This window comes from Eulemur rufifrons, chromosome 27, assembly GCF_041146395.1.
Source record: "Eulemur rufifrons isolate Redbay chromosome 27, OSU_ERuf_1, whole genome shotgun sequence".
NCBI classification, from domain to species: domain Eukaryota; kingdom Metazoa; phylum Chordata; class Mammalia; order Primates; family Lemuridae; genus Eulemur; species Eulemur rufifrons.
Genome location: NC_091009.1, coordinates 30,934,994 through 30,960,402, shown reverse-complemented (window position 1 = coordinate 30,960,402; position 25,409 = coordinate 30,934,994). Strand labels below are relative to the sequence as shown.

The following is a 25,409-nucleotide window of genomic DNA, read 5'->3' as shown; positions in this document are numbered from 1 at the left end:
GCACACTAAACCGGTATTCTAGATAGGTTTAACTTTTTGATTAAATTTTTAATTTGTAGATAGCTTAATTTCCTTTTGTTTGAGTCTCATTTCATCAAATACCTTATCCTGTATCCTTTTCATACTAGTCATCACCCAGAACTCTCCTACTCTTTTATGGCCCTCTCATGTGAAACAAAGCTAGCTAAAAAACTGATCCCTGTGATTCAGAAGCAGTTACGAAAAGTTGGTCTTACATAATAGCTTTAGATGCCTCAAATCTCAGTGTTTGATATGTGGGTTGAAGCCATGGATTAGAGGTTTGTCCAGCATTGATTTTAGTTTCTGTTATCAGGGTGCAGCCAAAGTCCTGATCTTTCCCGTGGTGCAGCAGTTCACAGAGGCCTTTGTTCAGGCGCTCCAAATACCAGATGGCCCCACATCTGACAGTGGGTTTAAGATGGAGGTCTTAAAGGTAAACATTTACTGCCAATGAGATATTTAGAGTTTGAAGGGGTGATCTGAATTTCTTCTGGTATCACTGTAACTCTGCATGTTTTTCTCTTAACTTCTTAGGCAGTGACAGCCCTAGTGAAAAACTTCCCAAAGCACATGGTATCTTCCATGCAGCAGATTCTACCTATTGTTTGGAACACCCTAACTGAAAGTGCAGCTTTATATCCTTTCCTGAAAGCTTAAGGGACCTACTATCACCTATAGTTGGGAATCTAGCACTGGGTCTCGCATTCATGTGGTTCCACTGTTTTAAACAGGTTTTTTTTTTTTAATTGTTTGTTAGTATTGGAATATATAATATTCCCTTGTAGAATATATGTAAAGCAGACTCCAAATTCTGTTTCTTTACTCTTCATCATACTTATGTGAGGACAGAAGTAAATTACACAGAGGAAGTGGAAGATCCTGTGGACTCTGATGGTATGTAGTTTATCTGACCTTTACAGAAATACCAGTTAGTGGGAAAAGGGATCTGGAAAAAGAAGAAGAAGCCAGAGACAGAAAAAAAAAAAAAAATAGTAACTTAAGAGGCTTCACGCTCTTAAGTGAGTTTTCTAATTAAGTTTCTTTTCAATGTATCAGATGTGAAGAAATGAGAATTGGCAATCTGTCATCTGTTCCTCATTGACATTTGCATAAGTCTCATAAATCACAGAACTTCTGAGTTGGAAGATGCCTTAAAGGCCATTTAATCCAGCCTACATCTGTCATTTTGTCTACTTTACTGTTGGGGTCCCAGATAATACTTTCATTTCTGTTTTACTATTTTTAAGTATTTCAGACATACTGGAAAATATATTCGGTATTTCTGATTCTTTTACTTGAAAAACCAGAGTATTTAATCTCCTCAGAGTTCCTTTCTTTGATTCCTCAGCCCTCTCTACCAATTCCTTGGTAATAATTATTAACAAGTACTTTAAATATTCAGTAATTTATAAAAATAATGTACTTCATTTCCAGCATACATGCTTTCCTTTTGTTTTCTTGTCTCTAATTTCTTCTCTTGTGTATTTCCTGTAGGTGAAGTCCTGGGCTTTGAAAATCTCGTCTTTAGCATTTTTGAATTTGTCCACGCTCTACTAGAAAATAGCAAATTCAAAAGCACTGTTAAGAAAGCCTTGCCAGAATTGATTTACTATATTATCTTGTACATGCAAATCACCGAGGAGCAGGTAAATAATATTTGGGGAGATAGTTATCAGCTTGTATTTGGAAAGTGCAATTTGATGAATGTGAACCCTTAGTCAAGTAAACACTTTATTTCTAAAAATAGACACTAGGAGAATAACTTCATTTGAAGTTCTAGGAAAGCTTCAACATTGTATTATTGCCAAATCCCTGGATGTTGGAGTTTTATCACCTCCTATATTAGGTAATTAGACTTTCAGAATACTTTTTCCATTAGGAAAATCTCTGTAGGATCACTAACCAAAGATCCTGGTATTTAGGAGAATTTATTCCTTCCCTATAAATAGTGAAATGTAGATCAGATCTTAGCCTCGGTGGGTCATTAAAACCAGGAAAGAGGCCGGGCGCGGTGGCTCACGCCTGTAATCCTAGCACTCTGGGAGGCCGAGGTGGGCGGATTGTTTGAGCTCAGGAGTTCGAGACCAGCCTGAGCAAGAGCGAGACCCCATCTCTACCAAAAATAGAAAGAAATTATATGGACAGCTAAAAATATATATAGAAAAAATTAGCCGGGCATGGTGGTGCATGCCTGTAGTCCCAGCTACTCGGGAGGCTGAGACAGGAGGATCGCTTGAGCTCAGGAGTTTGAGGTTGCTGTGAGCTAGGCTGATGCCACGGCACTCACTCTAGCCTGGGCAACAGAGTGAGACTCTGTCTCAAAATAAAAAAAAAAAAACCAGGAAAGAATATTCAAGAATAAGATAATGCCTCTCAGATAAAACAGCACAAGGATTGACATAATTTTCACAGTAAATACCCCATCAGACCTAATATATTCAGAAAATTGATCTATCAAATAGTAACAGCTGGTTGACAGCGAAGAGCTGGTAATCTGCCAAAATCTAAAATAGAGTCGGTTAGAGAGCAATAGTCATTGCTACCTACCTTGATAAAGGATTTGTTTCTTTATATCAAAAAGAAAAGACTTTGGGGGCTAGAGTTTTGTTCAGGATAAAAGGTTAAAGTCTTCCTATTTCTGTTGATGAGAAGAGGGAACATATGAATCAGATAGGCAGCCTCACAAAGCAAAGACCTAACTTTGTCATCTTTTCAGATTAAAGTATGGACAGCCAACCCCCAACAATTTGTAGAAGATGAAGATGATGATACTTTCTCCTATACTGTTAGAATTGCTGCTCAAGACCTGTTGCTGGTAAGAGAGAGAGGGTTACCTTGATAATTAAACCAGATAATCCTAATCAGTCACTTGAGCATTTTCTTTCTAGACATCTAACCCAAGGTGAGTAGTGTTGTTGGTGGCTTAATCTAAAACTTTTGGGAATGCAAGAGAGCCTCTCAAATGAAGTTGGAGATGCAGAAATTTCAAAATCATTGCTGCTGGTTCTGACTTACAAGTAAATATTAGATATAAGAGTTTTGTGGGCTGGACGCTGTGGCTCACGCTAGTAATACTAGCACTCTGGGAGGCTGAGGCGGGAGGATCGCTCGAAGTCAGGAGTTCGAGCCCAGCCTGAACAAGAGTGAGACCCCGTCTCTACCAAAAATAGAAAAATCAGCCTAGTGTGGTGGCATGCACCTGTAGTCCCAGCTACTCGGGAGGCTGAGGCAGGAGGATCACTTGAGCCCAGGAGTTTGAGGTTGCAGTGAGCTTGATGCCACGGCACTCTAGCCCGGGCAACAGAGCGAGACTCTGTCTCAAAAAAAAAGAGTTGTGTGGAGGATAAAGTGTTCAATGAGTAAGGGTAATTGAATCAGGAACATTTCAGTTTAATCCACTCCTTAGTAAGAATCTATAGCACAAATATGGGTTGGCAAACTTGAAAAAAACTAGATTGCTGAGAGATGAACATGTAAACACCAGCTTCTAATTTCTTTGGCACTTCTGATTAAAGCATACAGTTGTCTCCAGGCTAAAACATTATGAAGTTGTTGTCACTTGCTTCCTGTTGGATAAGGGGTTTGTTCTCATTGTTGCTGAATCACTTCTCATTATCATTTAATATTTCTAAAGACCTATGAAAGATTACACTAGATTTCAATTAGTAGATTGGCCTTATTTTTCTATGATCAGGCTCTAAGAATAAATGTTTGGTCCATTGTCATCCAAAGCCAAATCTATCGTTGCTCACATATACTCTGCTGAATACAGCCAAAGAGAGCAAATTGTTTCACCTTACAGTGCCTAGACACTGTGGAAAGATAGATACTACTCTGATTCCGTTAGAGTCCCTAAACTAATGGTGTAACATTTTTAATACACCTAATCAGGGTTTAGCATGTGTACGTGAAAGAGTTAGAACCATTCACTTCTAACTATCCTGACTAAAACAGTTTGCGATTAGAATGCATTTAATGTGCAAAGATAGATTTGTTAACTCTTCTCCCCTCTTCCACAGGCTGTGGCCACAGATTTCCAGAGTGAGAGTGCAGCAGCCCTGGCTGCAGCCGCCACTCGGCATCTGCAAGAAGCTGAGCAAACCCAAACCAGTGGCACTGGGCACTGGTAAGTAAGAGCGAGCAGCAGAGGCTTAACTCGCAGACACGTTTGGGACATCACATCTGGGGCAGACAAACCCTCGCTTTGACTCATCTGTTCTAAAGCAATTCTTCCCAATCTTAAAATAATTGATTAAGCTTGAAGGACCTGTGTTTTTCATAGAAAAATCTGTTTTTTTGGTTTTTAAAGGGGAGGCGGGGGAGTTAGGTAGAGATGGGGTCTCACTATGTCTCCTAGGCTGGTCTCAAACTCCTGGCCTCAAGCAATCCTCTTCCCTCAGCCTCCCAAAGTCCTAAGATTACAGTCTTAGCCACGACACCTGGCTGAAAAATCTACTATTAAATTTCACTCTGTTTTCAGCTGTAGGTTTAAATTGGAAGGGCAAGTAAATAGCCCCTTTGGGACAGACTGGAACATGCGTTGGAATGCTCTTTTCTGAATCTTCTTCCCTCAAATACTTATTTTTTTGGCGATGTAGTTTGTTTTACCAGGCTGTGGTATCTTTGCACAGGTGGAAGATCCACGAGGCATGCATGCTTGCCCTAGGCTCAGTGAAGGCCATCATCACTGACAGTGTGAAAAATGGCAGGATTCATTTTGACATGCATGGGTTCCTAACCAATGTCATCCTTGCAGACCTCAACCTCTCAGGTATGTTTCAGCATATGCCAGGATTCCAGAAGTTCTTTAAACTAGACCCGTCATCAACTCATTTGTATTGTTCATTTAGACAGGTATGGCAGGTATTCTTGTGTCCTTTGGGTGAAAATTCTTTGTACCCTAGAGCTTGAGCTTACCTGAAACTCTAAAACAGTCCAGAGACCTTGACTCAGGCTTTACCTACTAGGAGACTAGTTCATAATTCTTCCGTGATGTTCATGTTTCCCCCAAATCAGCATTCCCATGCATGGTTGCTTTTGGCATTTGATTAGAATGCAAATCTGCTTGCTGTACCTTGAGAATTCTGTCTTGAGTTCTGTTCTCATTTATAAGTCCAGAGTGTTTTCAGTCATTCTATGTTAGTCTCATTCTTCCTATTTGTTTCCTATAATTTTTCTCAAACTTTAATTTTAGCCAATATTTAAGTAATTTAAATATTCCATTCTCATATTTGTATTATCTGCTTGCCTTAAAAAGAAGAAAGTGGCCTTTACTATTAGACTGATTTCTCTAGCAATGCAGAACAGTAGCTAAGAATCATTGCTGTCTCTGGGTATGACATTTTCTGCTACTTGCCTCTGCTCATGCCATGCCTGTTCTCATCCTTAAAGCCAGATCCCCATTCCAAAATGCTGTCTTTGCTTCCTTTCTCAGTACTTAAATCATGGGACATTTGGTATTATTTGTTCCATTCTCAGTCCATTCACTTGCCTCTCCTTCATAGGATAGCCCTGGAAGTAGCTTACGTCACTCGAAAACATTCTGCTCTGTGACTCTAAATAGGTAATCTGTTACAAGCTATCTCACTCCATGACTTCCATTCTCTGAATCACAAAATTAAAATGGTTGTATATCCAGAGCTCAGATCCATTGGGAATATCTTGTTTAATTCTGCATTTATCATATGCTGCATTGTATCATAGTTGGTGAATATGTTTTCTTTCTCCTACTAGAATGTAAATTCTCTGAGAGTAGAAATCATGTCTAATACATCTTTGTACCCTATAATGCCTTGCATATAGTAGGAATTCTGTAGTTACATGTTGAATGAAATTACTGGGATTTCTGAAACCTATCAACATATTAATATTTCTTACAGAGTTTGCCCTAGCAAAGAATCTTGAAAAACTTTGGAGAGTTTAGAATATTTAATATTAAGACTAGAAAAAGGCTCAATATATATTATTTGTTAATCCTACCTATAGCTAAAAGCTTTTCTATATCAACCATTCTCAAAATTTTTGGTCTCAGGACCTCTTTATACTCTTAAAAATTACCAACAATGCCAAAGATATTTTTATGTGGGTTTAATTTATCAATATTTAACATACTAAAAATTAAAACTGAGAAGTTTTTAAAATATAAGAAATGCAAATATGCATTCCTTTCGATGTCAGAGCCATGATGTCACATATCATATAACCTCTGGAAAACTCCACTGTACTCTTGTGAAAGAATGAGAGTGAAAAAGACATAATGTCTTAGTATTACTATGAAAATAGTTTCAATTTTAGGGACTTCTAGGAGTCTTTGGACCATACTTTGAGAAATGGTGCTCTACATTATACAGTTACAAACAGTTCCTGACTTCTGATGATTCAACTTATAATTTTTTTTTTTTTTTTTTTTTGAGACAGAGTCTCACTTTGTTGCCCAGGCTAGAGTGAGTGCCGTGGCGTCAGCCTAGCTCACAGCAACCTCAAACTCCTGGGCTTAAGCGATCCTACTGCCTCAGCCTCCCGAGTAGCTGGGACTACAGGCATGCGCCACTATGCCCGGCTAATTTTTTCTGTATAGATTTTTAGTTGTCCATATAATGTCTTTCTATTTTTAGTAGAGACGGGGTCTCGCTCTTGCTCAGGCTGGTCTCGAACTCCTGACCTCGAGCGATCCACCCGCCTCGGCCTCCCAGAGTGCTAGGATTACAGGCGTGAGCCACCGCGCCCGGCCTCAACTTATAATTTTTGAACTTTATAATGGTGCAAAAGCGATATACATTTAATAGAAACCATACCTCTAATACCCATACAACCATTCTGTTTTCACTTTCAGTGCAGTATTTAATAAATTACATAAAATAGTCATGTATTATAAAATAGTCATTTATTATAGAATAGGCTTTGTGATACAGCATTTTGCCCATATGCAGGCTAATATAAGTGTTCTGAGCATGTTTAAGGTAGGCTAGGCTAAGCTATGATGTTTGGTAGGTTAAGTGTATTAAATGCATTTTTGGCTTACAGTATTTTCAACTTAACGGTGGGTTTATCAGGATGTTACCCCATCATAAGTTAAGGAGCATCTGCATTGTGTAATTATTTAACTGGCACAGTTTGTTAGGTTCTGTTCAGTGGTTTCCATCAGCCATATGTTTATGGTATAAATAACTAAGCCCTATGACAGGCTGAGTAAGTATAGTCTTTCCTCAGCAGTTTATAGTAGGCAGGGAGTAGTAATCCTTACACAGCTGGATGGAATATCAAACAAATATATGACATGTAAGAAAGCTAAGGACATAGGATTATAGTGGCACAGAGACAGGTGAGATTACTTCAGCCCAAGAGATCAGTCAGGTAATGCAAGGAGAGGTGAATATGTTGGCCTGTATGAACAAGGCACAGAGCTAGCGAAGTAAGATGTAAGTTGCTGGGGAGGGGTATGTGCTTCAGTTTAGAAACCATAAAAGGAAATCGTAGGTAATGCTAGAATCACTGATCTTAGGGAGCTGTGAATACCATGTTGACTAAGGTGCTCTTTATTTGGTGGACTATGGAGTTTATTGACAGATTTTAAATAGAAGAATGACGTGATCAGAGGTGTAATTTATAATGTTCTAATAGTGGTCCAAAAGTAGGAAGAAACTGGCAGTGGAGAAGGCATTTAGAAGACTACCTAGTAGTGCAAGTAAGGAATAATGAGAGCTGGAGGTGGGAACTGGGCTGTTAGTCTTTTTAGTCTAAGAATATTCAAGATCTGCTTAGTGAAATAGTGAAGAGTGACACTGGGAAATTGATTGTGTACCACAGGGCACACATTTGCTTTTATCTTGCAAGGTCATGATTTTCTCTCAAATAAGTTGTGTATGTTACGTAGCATCTAGTTACTTGTGGAAAGCAGAGGAATGGCAGTGGTAGGGAGAAGGCTCAAGTAACAGGAACTTCCATTGTCCAGCCCTAATTGCTCCTGTCTTTCTCCCAGTGTCTCCTTTCCTCTTGGGTCGGGCACTTTGGGCTGCCAGTCGGTTCACTGTTGCTATGTCCCCTGAACTGATCCAGCAGTTCCTACAGGCAACAGTTAGTGGTCTTCATGAGACACAACCCCCATCAGTTCGAATTTCTGCTGTGAGAGCCATCTGGGGGTAAGTATGCTCCATTAGGGTGATAACAATTATTTTAAGAGATATCCCAAACCACAGTTGTTTGGTGTATTATATTGCTTGGAAATTCCTGCTGAAAATCTCCTTCAGGGTGAATATTGGAAAGACAGGGAAAGAAACCATCCTAGAGACATGGCTTTTACACGTCCAGAAGATACCCTGTTCGCTTTTGTTCCTCATTCCCTTTAAATTCACTCCAGCTCTGAAATCATCTGGGGCAACTCCCTTTCTTTCAAAGGTGAAGAACCTGAGGCTTCGAGAAATAAATAACTTGCATAGGGTTGCACAATTGATGAAGGCATAGGATTTTATTGGTTGATTGTGTCTGTACTAGAAACCAAATTTGAGATAATGTGGCCTAGAAACACTGCTTTTTTCCCCCCAGTTTTATGTCTCTTTTTCTTTTTTGAGACAGAGTCTCACTCTGTTGCCCAGGCTAGAGTGAGTGCTGTGGCGTCAGCCTAGCTCACAGCAACCTCAAACTCCTGAGCTCAAGCGATCCTCCTGTCTCAGCCTCCCGAGTAGCTGGGACTACAGGCATGCACCACCATGCCAGGCTAATTTTTTTTTATATATATATTTTTTAGCTGTCCATATAATTTCTTTCTATTTTTAGTAGAGATGGGGTCTCGCTCTTGCTCAGGCAGGTCTCGAACTCCTGAGCTCAAACGATCCGCCCACCTCGGCCTCCCAGAGTGCTAGGATTACAGGCGTGAGCCACCGCGCCCGGCCTTATGTCTCTTTTTCACAAGCTAGTGTACTAGTGGATCAATAGTTATTTACATTCCTACCCGGACCAGAGGGAGCATTGTTGTTTTAAGTAATATTTTAAGTTCCAAACTTAAGCATCTCAATTGAATCCTAAAAACTGCCAACACCAAATTCATTTTCTACTTATATTTTGAGGCAGAGAGGTACCTTTTGAGATGCTGTGTCTTTAGAAAGCACTGAGTGCCTGTTCTATCTGCATTTGCTAATTAAATGCTTAATCTTTTATAACCATGAATAGAGGCTCCTCTTTTTGTGCTATGATCTAAGTGAAGTAGAAAAAGCCTCTAAAATAATTAAAGTACCATCTTTTGTTTTTTTTTTTTTTTGTAGACAGTCTCGCTCTGTTGCTCAGGCTAGAGTGCTGTGGGCGTCAGCCTAGCTCACAGCAACCTCAAACTCCTGGGCTTAAGCAATCCTCCTGCCTCAGCCTCCCGAGTAGCTAGGACTACAGGCATGCGCCACCATGCCCGGCTAATTTTTTTTTTCTATATATATTTTTAGCTGTCCAGATCATTTCTTTCTATTTTTTAGAAGAGACGGGGTCTCACTCTTACTCAGGCTGGTCTCGAACTCCTGAGCTCAAACTATCCACCCGTCTCGGCCTCCCAGAGTGCTAGGATTACAGGTGTGAGCCACCGCACCCGGCCCCATCTTCTTAAGAGATAAACTAAGTATAGCTTTTCTCAAATCATATTTATGCCAGACTTTCTGCTGAGCTCCAAATTAATATATCCACTACAAACTATCCATACTAGGATGGATATTTTATAAATACCTGAAAATCAAAACATTGACCACTGAACTTAACTATTTACTATCTCTAAACCTGCCCTACCTGTATTCTCTGTTTTAGTAAAGCTAGAAATCTGGTACCTATAGATCTTGAACCTAAAGGTAGAGATCTTTTATTCCCTATTTTAAATAAAGGTAGAGATCCCAGATCTTTGCTTTTTAGATCTTAGTTCCATAGCCTCTCATCTCTTCTACTGCTACTGCCCTAAATTGTGTTCTTAACTTCTCTTGCCTGAATTACTACAGCAGCTTCCTAATTAATCTATCTCCAGTGTCACGCTACTGCAATTCATATTATTTGAACTGTCAAGTTGATCTCTGTAAAATAGAAAACTGATATATTATTGATCCTCTAGTTAAAACCCTTCGTGGTTCCCAGTTGTGTTCTTCAAACCCTGAGATACAGGCACTTCAGAAGAAAGCCATATTATGTCAAGTGGTACATGAAGCCACATGTTAATATGTAATATCTAATGGGGTGTCACTTTGCCTTGAAGACTTTGGGGCAGGGTAAGGAGGAGATGAGGTGTTAGGAATAATTTGTTAAAAAGCTAAAGAAACACTGGCTTCCAAAATGAAGTCCAGACCATCTTAGCAGGGCATACAAGAGCCAACATGGTCTGGTTAGATGATGCAATCTCTGTGATCTACCAGACTGTGCAGTTTCAAATTCGTTAGAGGGACAAAGTAAATATAAGCCCTTAGAATGGAAACAGGGTGGAGGGTGGAGACAGCTGAGTGCTGGTAGAAGGGTGGATCCAAAACCTAGGCTAAGGAGTTGAGAGCTGACCAAAGCCAGATGCCATGTGACCTTTTCAGAAGAAGTTAGGTCAGAGCAAGGTGGTATTGAAAATCAAGACATTATGGACCAAAAATCAACAAGTCTATAGATAAACCTGAGAACAAAGCCCACAGTTTTACTGGTTATTGTGGACCTTTGTCAGCTGACACAATTAATATGGTTACAAGACACTTAAGACAGTTAAGAAAAACCATTTATTGAGTACTTGCTGAGGACCTTGTTTCAGTACTTTCAGCTTCGTGCTTTTAACATACAGAAATGATCATTTTATTGCCTTTAACCATACTGGCTTTTTAAAGATAAACAAAAGTAAAGACAGACAATCTATTTTTAACAATATATCTCCTTGGACATAGTAAATAGTAAGCAGCACTCAGTAAATATTTCTTGATTGAATAAGAGGCAAATACAGTATAACTATGTAAAGAGAATTTTAAACCCTACAGATAGTACACCAATTTATAAGTATGCATAGAATGTTTATATAAATTGATCTCATTTTAGGATGCAAAAAGACTCAAGAAAAAAAGCACAAAGTTTTTATAACATGGAGGTTAAAAAGCAGTCTCCTATTAAATAACAGTTGTCTTGAAAAAGATGTTAACACTATTTCTATTTAGAAAATAATGCTAATATATCTCAAAATCTTAGAAATGTGACTAAAGCAGTTGTCTTAGGAGTCACAAGGCAATTAACTTAATACCTTGAAAATTTGGATGCAATGATATGGCTGGAATTTGCCAATCAGGGAAAAGTATGAAATTTTAAAGAAAATAGCAAAAATAAAAGCAGAAGTAAATTAGAGAATGTAGAAATGGTGGTGCTGATATACTCTGCCATAGAAATATGTAAAGACATACCTAACTTCAGAATTAGCTTCATAAAGCAACACATATAAATGCTGTAATACGTGAGAGTGATTGGAAAAACCAAAAATTGAGGGATTTGCTTTTGAATAATTCTTACTTATTTACCTCTCTCTAGTTATTGTGACCAACTGAAAGTCTCAGAGAGTACCCACGTGCTCCAGCCCTTTCTCCCCAGCATCCTTGATGGCTTAATTCACCTAGCTGCCCAGTTCAGCTCAGAAGTCCTCAACCTGGTGATGGAGACCCTATGCATTGTTTGTACAGTAGACCCGGAGTTCACAGCCAGCATGGAAAGCAAAATCTGCCCCTTCACCATCGCCATTTTCCTCAAGTACAGTAATGGTATGCCACCAGGGAGGATGTCTCACAAGGGACACCAAAGAAAACGTGGTAGCTGGTGAATTTAGGTGAAAGTTTCCCTCAGTCTCATGGTCTTAGCATCATAAGCAAAATATGTAGTTTTCAATTAGCAAAGAGTAGAGTTGTGCTGTAAATAATAGCAGCGTTAGAAAGTGGAGTACCTATCCTATAACGTTTGCTCTCTAATAAGAACGGGGGAGAAAAAGCTTGTAAATAAAGGGCTAATAAATAAAACGCATAATTCAGAACTTTAGTAATACAGTAGGAAATTCGGCAATTAGAAGAAAAACTTCCTAAAAGAAAAGGCGTAGGACTATAATTTAGAAAAAGATACTGAAGAAGGATACATGCAAAGGTTTATGAACAAAGGTGTTCATCAGGTGTTTTATATAGCAGCAAAAATTTGGAACTAATAAAAAGAGATAAGTTAATTATATCCATAAAATAAATTACTATGTGGCCATTGAAAATCAAGCTTCAAAGGAGTATTTAACACCATGGGAAAGTGCTTGCATTATAATAAGAGAAAAGAGTGTTTTCAAAAGAAGTCCATGGAATATTATCCGAAGTTTTGGGTTTTGTTTTAGAAAAAGATGTTTGTATAAAATGTATGTAGAAAAAAATACCAGAAAAAAAAAATACATCAAAATATTAAAGGTAGTTATCTCCAGGTGGTGGAATTACAGGTGATTTTTTTTTTATTACTTTTCTGCATTTTAAGTTTTACTGTAGTGAATGTATTTATTAATACTTTATTACTAGAAAAAATATTAAGGATATTTGTCTCTAAAGAGAGAACTCCAATACTAAAGCTCAGAAAGATACATAGGGGTAAGGATTATGTATATAATATGATATCATACTAAACATGTTATTTGATTTTTCACTGAAAAATGTATCCTGGAGAGCTTCCCACATTGCATTCTTGGGTATATCTCATTCTTTTCAGGCATCACATAGTATTCCATAAAATGGCAATATCATAATTTATTTACTCATTCTGTTTAATGAACATCCAAGATTTTTTTTTCTTGTTATTTTTTCCTTTAAAAACAAGGTCTCATTATGTTGCCTAGGCTAGAGTGCAGTGGCCATTAACAGGCACGACCATAGTGCTCTGCAGTTTTGAACTGGGCTCAAGCGATCCTCCCACCTGAGCCCCCCAATAGCTAGGACTGCAACCATGTGCCACCACACCTGGCTACTGGTTTTTTTCCTATTACAAATAATGCTGCAAGTGTCACAGCACTTTTAGAATTTGTCTAGCAGGTTTTCCAGTCCTCACTGGAAGACTCCCTGCCGCCCCCCCAAAAAAATGATGCTGCAGTGATTTTTTTTTCAAAAATATAATTTAGTACATGCTACATATATTTTACATACTAGAGAGAGGATATTTTTATTATATAGGTAAAGTAGATTGAGCTAAAGTTCCATTTCTTCATAAGGCTCTGCTTTTTGGAAGTTTTACCTTTTTCCCCAGAAATGGCTATGGGAGTTCTTATCTATCATGGCTACCCCATAGGAAATATGTATTATTTCTCCATGACACATGAGAATCAGGGGCAGCCAGTGTTTTCACAGTTTTTGGAACTTTCATGTCTTCTTAACAAAGTTATGTTGGGCTTTTTTTTTTTTGAAGCATTTTGTGTCATAATTAATCCAGGTTTCACAAGAATGCAAGAATAAAGACTTTAAAGATTTACTCCAGAAAAAGCCAAATTTTGTTTTAGGAGTAGCTATTAATAACTAGTCCCTGCCTTAATGAAAGCATATATACTGTACCTCTTGAAGATTTAGCATCTCTCCTGTTCTTTCAGGTTATTCATGTGGCCCCACTAGGTCCCAGGTATGTGATATATAATCATTGCAGAAGTTGTTAACTTAGATTAGGGCCAAACAATAGGTATCATTAAGCCAGAAGCAGATACAGACCGTGGGGTGGGGGGATTCTGTGTTGCCTTATCCACTGTAGATCCTGTCGTTGCCTCTCTGGCTCAAGACATCTTCAAGGAGCTGTCCCAGATAGAAGCCTGTCAGGGCCCAATGCAAATGAGACTGATTCCCACCCTGGTCAGCATAATGCAGGCCCCAGCAGACAAGATCCCTGCAGGACTCTGTGCAGTAAGTAGCTGCAAGGCCTCTCTCTGTGTGTGTGTGTGTGTGTGTGTGTGTGTGTGTGTGTGAAGGGGGGCGGGGAGAGAGATCTGCAAGTGCCACCCACAAATCCCATGTAACTGACAAAAACCCAATAACATCAGAAATCCATGGAGTGATTGTGCTGGGCTACTCTGCCCACAAGGACGGTAGGTGATTCTCTGAGACTTTAAGAAAACGGCTCTTCTTATTCCAGAGGTGCCCTCGAGGAATTGAACGACATGCCATTACACAGCACCACTACATAGGTTACCTGGCCACTACCACGTTCCGCCCACCCCTATGTCTAATCAAGTAATGAGGCTGAGAGCACTGTCTGCTATCTACTCCTTTTCTTGCAGAAACTTGCCTTTCATTAACGAGCTTTATCTGAGTTGCTGTTTTGTATCCACTCAGTAAGAATCTTGGTTGCTGGGCACCTTCTGTGCCAAAGGCAATTCTGACTCTTCTCTTTCTTCTCTCTTTCAGACAGCCATTGATATCCTGACCACAGTAGTACGGAATACAAAGCCTCCCCTTTCCCAGCTCCTCATCTGCCAAGCTTTCCCTGCAGTGGCACAGTGTACGCTTCACACAGATGACAATGCCACGATGCAGGTATCTGAGACACGGAAACTAGAAGAGGGAAGATAGCTCCCCAGCCATGGGTTTATAGTAGGCTGAGAAACCTGCCATGGTTTTATTCTTACGAAATATAAATCTCTCAACTCTGTATTTACCCAGAGGACTCAGGAATGCAAAAGCCAAGCATTCTGTGCTTTGGGCTCTGCTATAATCTTAAAGAGTGCACTGGGCTTCCTGCCCATCAATAGTATCTGGGTATTGCTACTGTGGAAGAGATTACAGACATCTAGATTTAGGGTCATAAGAAAGTCTTTCTGCTATTTCTTCTATTAATAAAGTCAGCAGAGTGATAGATAGGCCGCTGAAGAAGGGAGAGATGCCTGAATATTTTTCCTCTTTCTGTTTCTTAGATGAGTTGGTTATTTTTTTGGGTATTTACTTCTGCAATTGATTGTAAACGTTATAGGAACTTGCCAGTGGATATTGATCAGCTTAGAAGTCCCCAGGCAAAGGGTAGTTTGTGTGAGGTCTGTCTGTATTCCCATAAAGACCCATGTGTCCCCAATTATTGCTACATGATAGACATATTTTTCTAGTACTAGAAATAGATCCTTATGGTTAAAACTTACTTTGCTCAGCCATTGACCCCTGTTATCAGAAATCTGCATTTTTGAGATAGCTGATTGGGTCAAGATACTTATCTATATCTGTAACAGTAAATTCTTGACTCCAGTCAAGAATGAGCCCACCTCACACCCTATGTGCTTCTCGTGAAATTTAGGCGTCTGAGAACATTTGGCCATACAGACTGAGAATTTCCTGACATCTATCCCCAGGTTGCTAATCTTGCATGCCACCCCTGTCTCCCCAGAATGGTGGAGAGTGCTTGCGGGCCTATGTGTCAGTGACTCTGGAGCAGGTAGCCCAGTGGCATGATGAGCAGGGCCACAATGGGCTGTGGTACGTGATGCAAGTGGTGAGCCAGCTCCTGGACCCCCGCACCTCAGAGTTCACCGCAGCCTTTGTGGGCCGCCTCGTGTCCACCCTCATCTCCAAGGCAGGGCGGGAGCTGGGGGAGAACCTAGACCAGATTCTTCGTGCCATCCTCAGTAAGATGCAGCAGGCAGAGACGCTCAGTGTCATGCAGGTAAGAGGACCTTGGGGAGCTGAGCTCTCCTACCCTGGCTGATTGAGATGGGAATTGGTATGTTGGCCCTGAGTTGTTCTGCCCTCTGTCTTACTATCCTTGTAGAACAGTTAAGTCAGTTTGGATCTGTTCTGGCCGAGGAAGCATGGACAAGGAAATCTCTATTTTCTTGTCCTGTGGATGATACCCTCAGTGCATGGACTCTGTTTCTTGACTGACCAGCCCATTCCTTCTCCTCTCCTGTGTCTCTGAAGTTTATTTCCCTGAAGCAGATGTCTTTCGTGTTATCTCCTAGTCTCTGATCATGGTGTTCGCTCATCTGGTGCACACTCAGCTGGAACCTCTCTTGGAGTTCCTGTGTAGCCTCCCAGGACCCACTGGCAAACCTGCCCTGGAGTTTGTGATGGCTGAGTGGACAAGCCGACAGCATCTGTTCTATGGACAATACGAAGGCAAAGTTAGGTAGGCGCCATCTCTGGGCCTTATGCCACTACTCATGTTTCTTCTTTCCCTAACTTGCTGCACTGATTGTTGTTGTTTTATCAAACTGCACCTTGTGTTCTCTTTTTCCCGTCTTTATTTATTGCTAACCTATAGCTGCCATCCCGAAGTCCCCAAAAGACAATCACCGTAGGTAGACCATACATTTCGGATCTCTTGCTAGAGATCCCCTCTGCCGCAGACTTCACTCAGCTAAATACTGCTGGCGGCTTATTTTCCATCATAAACTCAGGCCTTCTAACCCTGGATTTCTGACTTCTATCCTGAACTTTTATGCCACTGACTCTCATCACCCCATTGCACCTTACAGTGTCAGTAGCCATTGTGATGCTTGCCCCTCCTAGCTTTGTTCAAGAAGAACAAATCTCATTTGGCCATCTCGTGAACTCTGAATCGCATTTGCAGCTAAACTCTCTTATCTCTTCTAATTAGATGTGAATAGAATTTCCACCATCAAAGAGGGGGTCTTAGGACATAATTGCTTATCTCCTTGGCGTGAGCTCTAGATGGGTGGCTGACTGACCTTTTTTTTGGCTCTTCCTTGCCAGCTCTGTGGCACTGTGTAAACTGCTCCAGCATGGTATCAATGCAGATGACAAACGGCTACAGGATATCCGTGTGAAGGGAGAGGAAATCTACAGCATGGATGAGGGCATCCGCACCCGCTCTAAGTCAGCCAAAAGTGGGTGATGCTGCTGTCCCTCCAATCCCTTCCCCATAGCGACGGGCTGAGGATGCCTGGGTGGAGGGCAGGGAGGTACTGTGATCTATATTTTTAAAACGATTATTAGCAATGCGTTTGATAAAGAAGCAGCAGAAAACTATCGGTAAACAATGGATCAGAACATATAGTTCCTTCCTGTTGTTGAAAATTGACAAAAGTGACCGGGCGCAGTGGCTCATGCCTGTAATCCTAGCACTCTGGGAGGCTGAGGCGGGAGGATTGCTTGAGGTCAGGAGTTCAAGACCAGCCTGAGCAAGAGCAAGACCCCGTCTCTACTAAAAATAGAAAGAAATGACCTGGACAGCTAAAAATATATATAGAAAAACTTAGCCGGGCATGGTGACACATGCCTGCAGTCTCAGCTATTCAGGAGGCTGAGGCAGGAGGATTGCTTGAGCCCAGGAGTTTGAGGTTGCCGTGAGCTAGGCTGACGCCACGACACTCTAGCCCGGGCAACAGAGCGAGACTCTGTCTCAAAAAAAAAAAAAAAGAAAATTGACAAAAGTAGTCTCAGGTGGCAAGGATCCCCAGCTTACAGCTTCATCCTGAGGCTTTGACGCAGATATTCAGCTTGTTTTTTATTGAGTTACCTTTTAGCCTGTGTCTCCAATGATTTGCAGGCAGTGAGTACAGAGCTACTGTCTTTAGCAATAGGTTTATTATCACCTGTGCTATCTCTCAAACGGCAAGTCTTGGGGACTGGAGTACTATGCTCTGTGTATAGTTACTTGGTTTCAGAGCTTTATTACTGACAGAAACCTGTGTGTCCCAATCCCTGAACTCTCTTATCTCTCCCAATTTCTGAGCTGTTATAATAACAAGCAGAATACAGTTATTTAACTTTAAATCATTCTTTGGTGGCTGGGTATAGTCAGGGGTGAGGGACGGTGAACTCTGGTGAGTGGCATTACAGGGGGCACAGGGACACTGCTGGAAGTGAGCCAGTGACAGTCTGACTTGAAGCCTTTTCCTTCCCTCCCAGACCCAGAGCGCTGGACAAACATTCCTTTGCTGGTCAAGATCCTCAAGCTGATCATCAACGAGCTCTCCAATGTCATGGAGGCCAATGCCGCTCGCCAGGCCACTCCTGCAGAGTGGAGTCAAGGTGCACCAGGGCCTTACTCCCAGGAGACTTTTAACCTGGCAGATCACATTACAAACTGTTGAATTATCAATTTGGTTTGTTGAGTCACTAATTTTAAAAAAAAAAGTTTGTGAATGGCTACACTGTGGCTAGTACCGTGCTAGCCATCTAAAGAGTTACTTTTCAGGTCTGCCTTCTGAACTCTTACAGAGCTTGGGGTGGGAGTCAACCAGGAGGCAGACTACACTGGCCCTTTTTTGGTTTAATTCTTAAAAGCCTTTCAACCTTTTATCTTCCCACCGGAACACTTAGATTCTGCCATTCAAACTTACTGGTTCTCTCCCCATTGGGGGCTATAGGCTACATTGCAGAAGTCCTCAAGGCCCATCTGTTCTGGCCTGTTTGGATCTGGGGAGGGAAAATGCATGAATATGCTCTAGCTGCTTTTCATCTCCAAGTAGATGACTCCAATGATATGTGGGAGGACCAGGAGGAAGAGGAGGAGGAAGAGGAGGATGGTTTAGCTGGCCAACTTTTATCTGACATTCTTGCTACAAGTAAATATGGTAAGCAGTTGGAGAAGAGGACAGCCATGGTAAATACCTTTTCTTTGCACACTGGTGCCAAGAATGGGGTATCCAAGTAAGGGGAGAGGTGGGCCCACAGGGACATTACTTGGGCTCTTGCCCCTTCTGCCTCAGCCATGTGGTGGTGTATTGCCGCTCAGGGCCTGATCATGGGCCTCTGCCCTGACGCGCCCTGTGTTGGCTATGTCTAACAGAGGAGGATTACTACGAGGATGATGAGGAAGATGACCCTGATGCCCTGAAGGATCCTCTCTATCAGATTGATCTGCAGGTGAGGGTGTCCAGAGAAGGTGTCTTACAAGTGACAATGTCCCAGGCCACAGAAACAGGAATACGGGCTCAAATCCATTCATAGTTCATCATGGGAGCCTTAGGGGAGAGAGTTTTATCTTGCTGAGTGGTCAAGGGCTTTGGGTGGGCTGGGACTTTGCACTTTAGTGTTTTATACCAGTGTTTTAATCCAGTTCCTTGAAGATAGGTTGTGAGAGTCCCTGGAGTGAAATATGAGATACAGCCTTGGAAAAAAATTGTTTTCCCATGGAATTTTGTCCCTGGATTGTACCTAAACTAGATCCAAGAATGCAGAAGACCATCCCTCGGGGAGCTGGCGTTTGTCTAACAGGCAGCATTCCCTGTACCACGTGGTGGTGGTTCTCACCCCGCTGCAGCTGGGTGACCTTGGGAGCCCGCAGTAATGCCACTCTTCCTCTTCCCTCCAGGCATATCTCACAGACTTCCTCTGCCAGTTTGCGCAGCAGCCCTGCTACATAATGTTCTCAGGCCACCTTAATGACAACGAGAGGCGGGTTCTACACACCATCGGCATCTAAAAAGGGAGCCTTTCTGCATTCGCTCCTGCTGACCCAGCCACAAACCGTTTTGCAGCCTTCACTGGCCTTGAGATGCACTTTCTTCTCAACCTGGAGTGGCATCCTGACCCTTGGCCCTTGGCCTCTGCAGAGTGACACTGATGACAACTCAGACCAAGCTCGCCGGTGCCACCACTTAGGAATCCTGGAACAAAGGACATTTCTCAGCGTCCCCTTGAAGACATCCCATCTCTAGAACCTTTTTTCTCCCCAGCTCTGCCCCCACCTCTGTTCCTAGAGTTGTCTGCTGGCCAGTCCAGAAACATTATTGCCCAGAAGGATTATGTGTTGATGGATTATTTTGCCCTGCCTCAAGAGCACAGGAAGTCACTACCATGTGTATTCTGAAACAGACCTGTCTGCTTTCCTAGGACATCTGGTGTGTTCAGCTAGGAGTCCTCCTGAGAGAGCATCATGCGCCCTCCCCTCGACGGTGATGCCCTGGGTCCTCAGGAGGAGCAGGCGGGAGCAGCTGCATTCTCGGCCCTCTCCAGTGACCTCTGGCCTTGCTCCCCTTCCACGACACTAAGGCTCCTCTCTCAGGGGAAGTCATCCTTGTGTTTTCGCCTCATTGCATGACACAGCCCCTCCCCCAACCGTTCCTATGTATACATGCACACACGCAAGATAAGCCAGACAGATGGCAATTTGTTTTTCCTTTTTTAGAAAAAAAAAAAAAATGGGGAAAAAAGGACTCTTTGAAAATCCACCTGACCCAACTATATTTAATATGCCTCTCCCACACATTACCACAGAGTCCAATACTCAAAGTATCCCCTCTCCCTCAGGAAGCCTCTGAAGTGGTTAAGTTGTAGCCCTCAAATTTGCAACGTGTATTTTTCTAGGACAGTAAAGTAATCTTTACAAATGAATTTAGTCACATGGTATAAGGTGTCTTAGCACCTCTTTGCCTTCTATTCCCTTTAGAAGGAAAGTTAAAAATAGGGGGAAAGGGGATTAGGTGGAGCCTATTTTGACATTCTAGTGTGTTTTGGCAAACCTAGCTCAAAGTGATTCTTAGGGCGCTGGCATCGTTCAGTCACATATTTTTAAGGGAGGTCCCTTAATTGGGAAATTTAGTTGTGGGTTCAAAGAGTAAATGAGGATAAGAAATCAAGGGAAGGAAGGAGAAGCTCAGTGTTCCTTTCTTTGGATAGTGCCCACTTCTGGTGCCCCATTTCTAATAGCTACAGAATATTTCTTTAGGTTCATGTTCTCACAAAGGGGAAAGAATATAAAGTAAATTTGAATGTCCGTTCTCAAGGAGAGGGTCCCACAGTGGGGCATGTCCTCTGTCGGACTGTTGAGGAAACCTATAGTAGCTGTAATGAGTTCTCGCCACTGGGTGTCCCTAGTGTTCAACCTCGAGGACTGAGTTCGGGGTAGTTCAGTTAAAGGCACCATCTGTGAAAAGCCTGAGGCTGTGTTCACAGTTGTCCACTGTTAGCCAGGCTCTGAGGCTAATACTGCTTCTGGGTTCTCCCTTGAGTTGGGGAACTCACCGATACTGGAGACACGATGACAGATCTTACCGAGTGATGCTCCGAAAACCACCACCTGAGCCTTGGAGACTTACCCCATAGGGATCTACGACAGTCCCCGTTGGGTTTGGTGCTGAAGGTGGCAGACCATTCCACAAAGCTGTCGGGCTCTCTTTTGGCACGAAAGAATGGTCTCGTGCCAGCAGCACTGAACTGTTGAGTTTGGAAAGGCCTGGGACTGCCCCACGTAGACTGAGAATGATACGGGCCCCTCTGTGCCTGCTAACTAGAAACACAGTCCATATCTAGTGCCAAAAGTAGTCCTAAGTCCCTTGGCGGGGGTCCTCTCTTGCTGCTCTTCTCGTGCTGATTTTTGGAGCGGACTGGGACAACTTGAGTCCTGAGGAAAAGGCTCTACTGTCACTCAGAGGCCACCCCTGGCCAACAGACACACAGCTGTAGTTAAGAGCAGAGGGTCTTGTACCCTTTGGTATGTACTTCCTTGTGTTTCCAGAGCGTTTTCATATGCATCATCTTATTTAACCTTTATAACAGGTACACAGAGTAGATATTATTCCCATTCTGTTGACGAGGAAAAGAATTCAGAGAGACTATGTCCAGTGTCAGCAGAAAGAAAAAAGATCTGTTGGAGGCCCGTGGTGTTGACAGAAGGTGGAACTCTAGCCACTATTTCGTCTCCTGTCTTTGTGGCCGGAGAGAACTGGCTTCCGTCTGAAAAGGGCAGGGCTAACTGGTTAGAAGGAATTGAAGTTCAAGGTAAGACAAATGAGGTAATAGGAGAACACTAAGCTGCTTCAGTCTCCTGACTGGTGAGCAGCCAGCAGCTGCGACACGAGGGGGTTTGCCCAGGAGATTGTAGAGCTCTTAGTGGAGGGAACGGAAGGGAGAATGGCAGAAACGCTGGAAGACTGAAAAGAAGTTAAAAGTCCGAGAAAGGAAGCTGAGATCACAAGTCACAGACCTATAAGTGACATTGATTGGAAAGGATGAAACTATAACAGATGACTCAAAAGCAGATAAATAAGAGTGATGAAAAAGTAATCACGGATTTAAAATTAATAGATGTCTGTTAAGAACAAGTGATGCCAAACTGGCCTTATAGTCGTCTTTAATTTTGTCAACTAGGTAAAATAATCTGGACACAGTAAAGTCAAAGCATTGAGAAGATAGAGAAGTTGGTAACTGACCACCAACTACCGAGCTACAAATTAACCCATTGTGGGGCGGCTTCTGATGATGGACCCCCAGCGCTCCGTCCTTGGCCCCTCTAATATTAATGGTGGATGAGGTTTTTTTTACCCATTCCACAAAAGAATTTGAAGCAATTTATTACAAGAAATAGTACTAGATTCGGAGCATTTTTTTTTTTTTTTTATGACAGGGTCTCATTGTTGCCCCAGCTAGAGTGCAGTGACATCATTGTAGCTCACAGCAACCTCAAACTCCTGGGCTCAAGGGATCCTCCTGCCTCAGCCTCCCAAGTAGCTGGGGCTACAGGTGCGCACAACCACGCCTAAGTTTTCTATTTTTTGTAGAGATGGGGTCTCTCTCAGGCTGGTCTTGAACTCCTGAACTCAAGCGATCCTTCCGCCTCGGCCTCCCAGGGTGCTAGGATTATAGGCGTGAGCCACCTCGCCTGGCCTGATCAAATTCTTAGATAACAGAAAACCCCTGGGAAGGATGACAATTTAGGATCCAAACAAGTATCTCTACAAGCTACAAAAATGAACAGAATCGTAATGTGGTTTCAGTGAATGCAGATTGACAATGGTATCTATGGAAACAGCTGAGGACTACAGAATGCTGTTTTCTCACTAGCTGTTGTGTGGTCGTGTGCCAGTAGTGGAGTTTATTATGCCAGGAACTGTTAACGTGTCCCCAAAACTCCAGTGTAGTCCTAGGCTGGAATAGTAGAAACAGGTTTTCTGGAATAGTGCAGAAGATCCCTTCAGTCTTCCGTGCCTGTCCCAGATGCTCTTCTGGTCCTCACCAAGAGGCTCCCTGACAGATGAGCCTTCTGTAAGAGGAAAGCCAGGACACAGAGGGCCTAAATTGTGTCAAGGCAAAGGCGCCTACAGGAGCTGAGGCTGCTCAGTTTAGAGAGGACCTGGACACTGCTTTGGGAAGCTACAGGATTATCCAGTGGAAGACATACTACACTGTCCCGGCCCAGCCAGGCAGGTCTATGACCACCACGTAGATAATACACAAAAGGCCAATTTCCGGCTACTCTCTTTTCAGTGTCACTGGACGTTAAACCTCTAGCAGACATGCAAGGCCGGTGCTGAATGCTGGCGAGGCTTGGCCCCTCCCTCGAGGAGCTCGTCTAGTTGGGGTCAGAAATAAATACAGTCCTCAGACAGTTTGACTTCCAATTTCTCAATTTTATCATGGTGCAAAAGCTATATACATTGAGTAGAAACCATACTTCAAGTATCCATACAATCATTCTGTTTTTCATTTTCAGTACGGGATTCAATAAATTACATGAAATACTCAATGCTTTATTATTTAAAAAAAAAAAAAAAAAGCTTTGTGTTAGATAATTTGGCCCAAGTGTAGGCTAATGTGTGTGTTCTGAGTCAGTTTAAGGCAGGCTGGGCTAAGCTATGATGTTCAGTAGATTAGGTGTATTAAATGCATTTTTGACTTAAAATATTTCCAGCTTGTGAAGGGTTTATCAGTCCGTATCTCCATCATAAGTCGAGGAGCATCTAGAGTGTAATAACAAATATAGGGAGTACTCTGAGAAGCTAAGCACTGTGAACATTCCCACTTGCCCCAAAATGGGACTGGCCACGGATAACGAGGGGCAAGAAATGAGGTAAGGTTGCGTGGAGGCGGCGACCCTTGACCTGAGCACTTGCAAGCGGGTGATAACACCTGCTAAGGTTTCAGGAGCACTTCGGTGCTGACAGCTGTACTGAATACTTGTACCTACTGACCTCACAAAATAGGTCTTTTTGCTTAGCCCATTTTACAGATCAATGAAACTGAGGCAGAGATATTAAATGTTGCCTGCCGAAGGTCACACTGCAAGTGTGTGATAACCATCCAAGCAGCTGGTACTTATCACCGATTCTCTGTCTTGCCTCCGCTATGTTTGCCGGGCAGATAAGGGCGGGGTAGGACATTTCAGAGAAAGTGTTTAAGAAAAGACCATAATGAAACAATTGTCTTTTTCAGAGCTTGTAAGCACATTAAAGTATTACAATTTATGGTTCACGGGGGTCTCGGGCAGACATGAAGCTGGAAGGACAAGTGAGGGCCCTGCAAGGCCCCTTCTGGAGAGTGGGCGACCACCGAGAGTTTGAAGCAGAGATGGGACATGATCAGGTCTGCTGCCGTCCAGAGGTTACTGGGAGGGCGACCTAGAACCTGGGCTGAAGGAGCGGCAGGTGGGGGAGACGCATGCAGTCGGGCAGCCGCCACAGCAGTCCGAGCGGGACAGCCCAGGGCCTGGACTGGGGCGGTAACTAGAGGTGATGGAGTGGAAGAGTTGGATCAGTGAGATGTTGACAGGGTAGAGTTGATAGGATTTAATGACTGATGAGGATTTTCCAAAGTCACGGCTGCGGAATGGATTGTCTTGCAGTGTTGGAAGGACGTCCTCCCTGTCGGCGGGGGTGCCCACCCGGGGACCGGGCCTTCGGCTGGCAGGCTCCTCCGCTGCGGAAAATCCCCATTCGCACGGGGCTTTAGACTGGGTCTTAACCACACTCTGCCAGGATTCCAGTAACAAAGCAGCCAGACGTAATTGTTGATAAAATTCCAAAATCTGTGAATTATTTACCTTTCTCTGACATGGTACAAGCCAACATTGGCCATCTAACGAGGACCCTCACATTCCAATTTTTTTACTTTTTTTGCGTAGGTGGGAAAAGGGTGGCGATATTGCTGGTTCCTTAAAATTGCAGATTTCGGTAGGTTTGTCATCCCTGTGTGCCATACGTGATTTTGTAGCACGTGTGCTGCAGGGTGAAAACAACGAGGAAGCCCTGACCAGGAGGCCTAGGGCGTCCCTGCAGGCCTTGCGTTGTCCTGAGCTGGCGTGACTACGTGGCTGGAAAGTGAGGGGCTAGTGACATTCCCTCCCAGCCTTGGTTTCCTCGTCTGTAAAATGGGAGCTAGTATCTACCTCACAAGATTGTAGTTTGAATTAAAGGTGACTTAATCGAAGTACCTCAAATGGTAGAAAGTATCTCATCCTATACCCCCACCGAGAGCTGGGGGCTGTGTTTGGCTCAGTCTCCCTGACTCGCTGGATTAAACTGTGACTCAATTCAGTTCCACAGATGCTGCTGCTAAATTAGGGTCCTGGTGAGCACTTGAGAGGACGGCTCTGAGGAAGGGACTGGAGCCCGCAGCCCCGCCTGGGGAACAGGCTAGAAACAGGTGGCGGCCGCAGCCCTTGCCTTCCACCTGCCGGACAGTTTTTCTGTGGTTATCGGCATGACGTTATGAATTTTTGGTGTGCTAGTTTGCTTTCACTAGATTTTTCCCTCC

The 25,409-nt window shown here is 42.7% G+C and overlaps 1 protein-coding gene and 1 non-coding gene across 3 annotated transcripts in view; both read left to right on the top strand.

Annotated features, from left to right (window-relative positions):
* Positions 1 to 22,250, top strand: part of IPO9 (importin 9) — a 43,654-nt gene extending 21,404 nt beyond the window's left edge. For both annotated transcript variants that reach the window (XM_069459682.1, XM_069459683.1), the window contains exons 7-24: positions 335 to 454; positions 556 to 656; positions 857 to 915; positions 1,516 to 1,667; positions 2,738 to 2,836; positions 4,041 to 4,147; positions 4,653 to 4,792; positions 8,000 to 8,159; positions 11,527 to 11,753; positions 13,744 to 13,892; positions 14,394 to 14,522; positions 15,361 to 15,636; positions 15,932 to 16,098; positions 16,686 to 16,819; positions 17,844 to 17,966; positions 18,407 to 18,511; positions 18,727 to 18,803; positions 19,252 to 22,250. In XM_069459682.1, the coding sequence (XP_069315783.1) occupies positions 335 to 454; positions 556 to 656; positions 857 to 915; positions 1,516 to 1,667; positions 2,738 to 2,836; positions 4,041 to 4,147; positions 4,653 to 4,792; positions 8,000 to 8,159; positions 11,527 to 11,753; positions 13,744 to 13,892; positions 14,394 to 14,522; positions 15,361 to 15,636; positions 15,932 to 16,098; positions 16,686 to 16,819; positions 17,844 to 17,966; positions 18,407 to 18,511; positions 18,727 to 18,803; positions 19,252 to 19,362 (2,436 nt within the window). In that variant the 3' untranslated portion in view covers positions 19,363 to 22,250. The remainder of the gene's footprint in view (positions 1 to 334; positions 455 to 555; positions 657 to 856; positions 916 to 1,515; positions 1,668 to 2,737; positions 2,837 to 4,040; positions 4,148 to 4,652; positions 4,793 to 7,999; positions 8,160 to 11,526; positions 11,754 to 13,743; positions 13,893 to 14,393; positions 14,523 to 15,360; positions 15,637 to 15,931; positions 16,099 to 16,685; positions 16,820 to 17,843; positions 17,967 to 18,406; positions 18,512 to 18,726; positions 18,804 to 19,251) is intronic.
* Positions 13,007 to 13,068, top strand: LOC138375883 (U7 small nuclear RNA). The gene has a single exon (XR_011231585.1). It is a non-coding gene; the product is annotated as a U7 small nuclear RNA (small nuclear RNA).
* Positions 22,251 to 25,409: the final 3,159 nt, after the last annotated feature.